Source organism: Wolffia australiana, chromosome 8, assembly GCF_029677425.1.
Source record: "Wolffia australiana isolate 7733 chromosome 8, ASM2967742v1".
Lineage (NCBI taxonomy): Eukaryota > Viridiplantae > Streptophyta > Magnoliopsida > Alismatales > Araceae > Wolffia > Wolffia australiana.
The window spans coordinates 17,099,569-17,103,565 of record NC_135842.1 but is presented as its reverse complement, the minus strand read 5'-3'; the positions used below and the strand labels follow the sequence as shown (position 1 = coordinate 17,103,565).

Here is a 3,997-nt window from a genome sequence, read left to right as displayed (position 1 = left end):
CTTGTTGGTTTGGTTCCGTCATCCGTCCCGAGCCCTAAAGTTTAGTCACTTGTTGGGCCCCACGGCTTCGACCCAATCCAAGAATTAGGTTATTTCGACCCGATAACCCGTTAACGAGAAAAAAAACTCATAAATTAAATACCAAAAATAGATGCATTTATTCAAAACAATTATCTAATAGAGACAGTATTCAACTTCGCATCCTCAGGTCTCACTCCTAGCCATGCATTCGGATAAGATTCAACTCCGCCCAGTCATCGCCCAACACCTGGAAAGCACATTTTAAACAGTTACTAAATAAATAAAAAGGCCAAGTGGACGATGGTCCAATCAGACAACGCCACGTCAATCCACCCGCAGTCCCAGCCAATTACAAAATCAGCACGTGGCCGTTTGTCAACGGAATCCCCGGCCGACACGTAAACCGCTGACGTCACCCGACGGCGACGTGGCGGGAGAAGATGAGGAGATGACACGTTCCCCCGGGAGACCCCTTCAGGCCGACACGTGGCCACGTACGGATGGCACTTTCCGAATTACGAATCTCCCCCAGGGGCAAAACGGGAAGAATCCCCCCACAAAAACGATAGAAATTAAACGGTGAAACCCTCTCCCCCCCCCCCCGCTCTTCTTCTTCCTGTTCTTCGTGTTCTTGATCGGCGATGGCGATTGTTCGAGACGCGGAGGAAGACGATGTTCATTAGCGAGATCGGATCGGCGATGGCGGAGGCGAAGGATCTGCTGCGAGGATTGTCCGGAGATTTCTGCAAGGCGATTCCGGCTTCCGAGGAGATCGCCGGCGAGATCGAGCTCTCCCTCGGCCTCTCCCTCGGCGGAAACCGCGAGCACGACGCGAAGAGATCGAGATCTAGCCTCCTGCGATCCTCCTCCTTCTCCTACCTCCCTTCCCTGCAGCACCGCGAAGAGGACGACTGTAGATCGGGAACCGCGCTGGCGAGGACGAGCTCGCTGCCGGTGGAGACGGAGGAGGAGCAGAGGAAGCGCAAGGAGCTGCAGTTCCTCCGCCGGCTGGAGGCGAAGCGGAAGAGATCCGAGAAGCGTAACGGCTGCTCCGGATCTCGATCGTCGGTGAGGAATCGGACGGCCGACGGCGAGGAGGAGACGACGAGCAAGGGCCAAGGTACGATCCATGGCGATTTCGGAAAGGATTTCTCGCTGCGGAGTGTAGGATCGGAGGTGAAGGGGATGATGGAGGAGATGCCGTGCGTGTTCACGGTGGGAGGCGGCGGGAAGAGAGTGGAAGGATTCCTCTATCGCTACGCCAAGGGCGAGGAGGTGAGGATAGTCTGCGTCTGCCATGGCAGTTTCTTCTCCCCCGCCGAGTTCGTCGAGCACGCCGGCGGCGGCTCCGTCGCCCACCCGCTCAAGCATATCGTCGTCAACTCTGGATTTTGAGATGATGTTCTTCCGGCGAGATGAGATGCTAATGTATTAATTTGTTCGCTGTCCATTGTTTTCAGAAAAAAATACGACTCGGTATCCCAGATTTTCTGTTCGGAATTCCATCTTGTTTCGTGGTTGGATCAAAAACATAATTGAATTTATGATGTCTTGAAATCCAAAAAGATGATTAGAGGAGTTTTATCATCATCACAAGGATAATCAACGATCACAAGTTTCATCCTCTTTCACTTTAAACTAAGATCCTAGTAAATATGCCGCAAGTTTATTGTACGTTAACAGGATTGATCGAAGACGGTTATAATCATCATCCGAGACCGACGTCGAGGATAATCAACGATCACCCTGAAGATATTTTATTAGACGTTATATTAAAATCCAACCTTAAATGTAACTAGTTCGTTACATTGACATGATTGATCAGGGTCAGAAAACATCATCCAGGAGCATGGTCGACAATAATCAACGATCACCCTTAAGTTGTTTTATTTATCATTGAACAAAGATCCAAGATAAATGTAACAAATTTATGACATCAACAGAATACACCAGGGGCAGTAAGTATCATCAAGGATCGTCGTTGAGCACAATCAATGATGTCCCTTTAATTTTTAATTTGACGTTAAGTTAAGATCGGAGTAAATATTTAACGGTTTAGTTACATCAAAAGGATTAACCTAGGACCGTAATAATCATCAAGGACCGTCGTTGAGAATAATTAACTATCACCTCAAAGTTACTATATTTGACGTTAAATTAATTTTCGAATTGGAATGTAATCAGTAATGTTCCATAATTGTTTCAATAATAGGATCAAGGGTTCTCGGATAGCGGCGTCGAAAAGCACAGTAACTATTAACAGGGGTTAATTGCTCAAAAATCTGCACAGTGATGTATCAATCACAATCCAGATGAAAAAGGGGATATAATTGTTTCGTTTGTGGACGAATCCCCTCTAAAACGAAACCAGTTGATGTCAAGGACAAATCATTGCTCGTAAATCGGATTCTAATCCGAAGGAGTATATAACAATACTTAGGCAGCGAGTACCAAATTAGATTCTAATCCGAAGGAAGGATACCAAAGGCATGATTCCGCATAGAACACAAACAAGTTAATTAACTAAGAAGAATATAGTAGTTGCTTTCATATTATAGAACAGACACAATCGACATCATTGAAACAAATTATATCTTGGAATCAAGTCACAGATAGATCACTGATAAACAGTTAAGAGACTGATCAACAAGACTAGGGCAAGAAATATAAATCCAATTGACTGACTTAGAAGTGGAAAAAAAACCATAACTGAGATCAATATATGAGAAAACGGACCGCAAGCAATCTGACACATTCAAAGTTACAAAAAGCACGATAATAAATATATGAGAGTCTGGATCAAAAAAAAAGGAAACACAATTGACTAAGATTTGAGAAAATCGTCTCATCTAAACATGGAAAATAACATGCTCAAAATCAAAATCCAGGGATTATAAGTTCACCACATCGTCCTCACCAGACTCTACTCCGCCGTAGCCTTGTTCCCCGCGTACACGTACGTGAGGCCGCACTTCCCGCAGTAGTATCGGTCGTGGTGGTGCGCCATGAAAGTACCGGCACCGCACTCGGGGTTAGGGCACTCCTTGCGGAGCTTCACGATCTTCCCGCTGTCGTCGACCTTGTAGAACTGAAGAACGGCGAGCTTGACCTTCTTCTTCTTGTGCTTGATCTTCTTCGGCTTGGTGTAGGTCTTCTTCTTCCTCTTCTTCGCGCCACCGCGGAGGCGGAGCACGAGGTGAAGAGTGGATTCCTTCTGGATGTTGTAGTCGGCTAGGGTTCGTCCGTCTTCGAGTTGCTTACCGGCGAAGATGAGACGCTGCTGGTCGGGGGGGATTCCTTCCTTGTCTTGAATCTTCGCCTTGACATTGTCGATCGTGTCGGAGGATTCAACCTCGAGCGTGATCGTCTTCCCCGTCAGAGTCTTCACGAAGATCTGCATCGCAACAATCCTCTCCAGCGGCCGCTGCCGCCGCTCCCCGAGAAAATATGAAATTAGGGTTCTTCGATGAAGGAAACTTGAGGTATTTATACCTTCGGCGGCGTTCTGCGGCTCTTTGTGCGCTTTTTAGCTTAACCTGCGCCGGCCTGACCTGACCCGAATCCAACTGTGTACGATATTTTATGCCGACTACATGTGATGAATAAATTAGAAATAAAATTATAGTTCAAATGTTTTGATTATATCGGTTTGATGGATTTTCAAGCTTAGACTGCTTGGTATAGACCCACATACCTCTCTCTAGAAGATTTATGCAAACTCTATCTAATAAAAGAATTATCAATAATGTTATAGGTCTAAGGTTTTAATTATATGGGTTTAATGTTGTTTCAAGATTAGACTGCTTGGTATAGACCCAAACCCTACTATTCTATAGGATATTTGTGCCAACTATATCTAATGAATAAAATTATCTATAAAGTTAATAGTTCAAAGGTTTTAATTATATGGGTTTAATGTTGTTTCAAGCTTAGAATGCTTGGTATAGACCCAAACCCTACTATTCTATAGGATATT

At 45.2% G+C, this 3,997-nt stretch overlaps 1 protein-coding gene and 1 pseudogene across 1 annotated transcript; one reads left to right on the top strand and one right to left on the bottom strand.

Moving 5' to 3' along the window:
- The first annotated feature begins 605 nt into the window (after nucleotides 1-605).
- Nucleotides 606-1,521, top strand: LOC144707027 (ninja-family protein AFP3 pseudogene; annotated as a pseudogene).
- A 1,261-nt stretch (nucleotides 1,522-2,782) lies between these two features.
- LOC144707028 (ubiquitin-ribosomal protein eS31 fusion protein) lies at nucleotides 2,783-3,492 on the bottom strand. The gene has a single exon (XM_078580141.1). It carries the CDS (start codon nucleotides 3,419-3,421, stop codon nucleotides 2,945-2,947), a length of 477 nt encoding a protein of 158 aa, XP_078436267.1. The 5' UTR covers nucleotides 3,422-3,492; the 3' UTR covers nucleotides 2,783-2,944.
- Nucleotides 3,493-3,997: the final 505 nt, after the last annotated feature.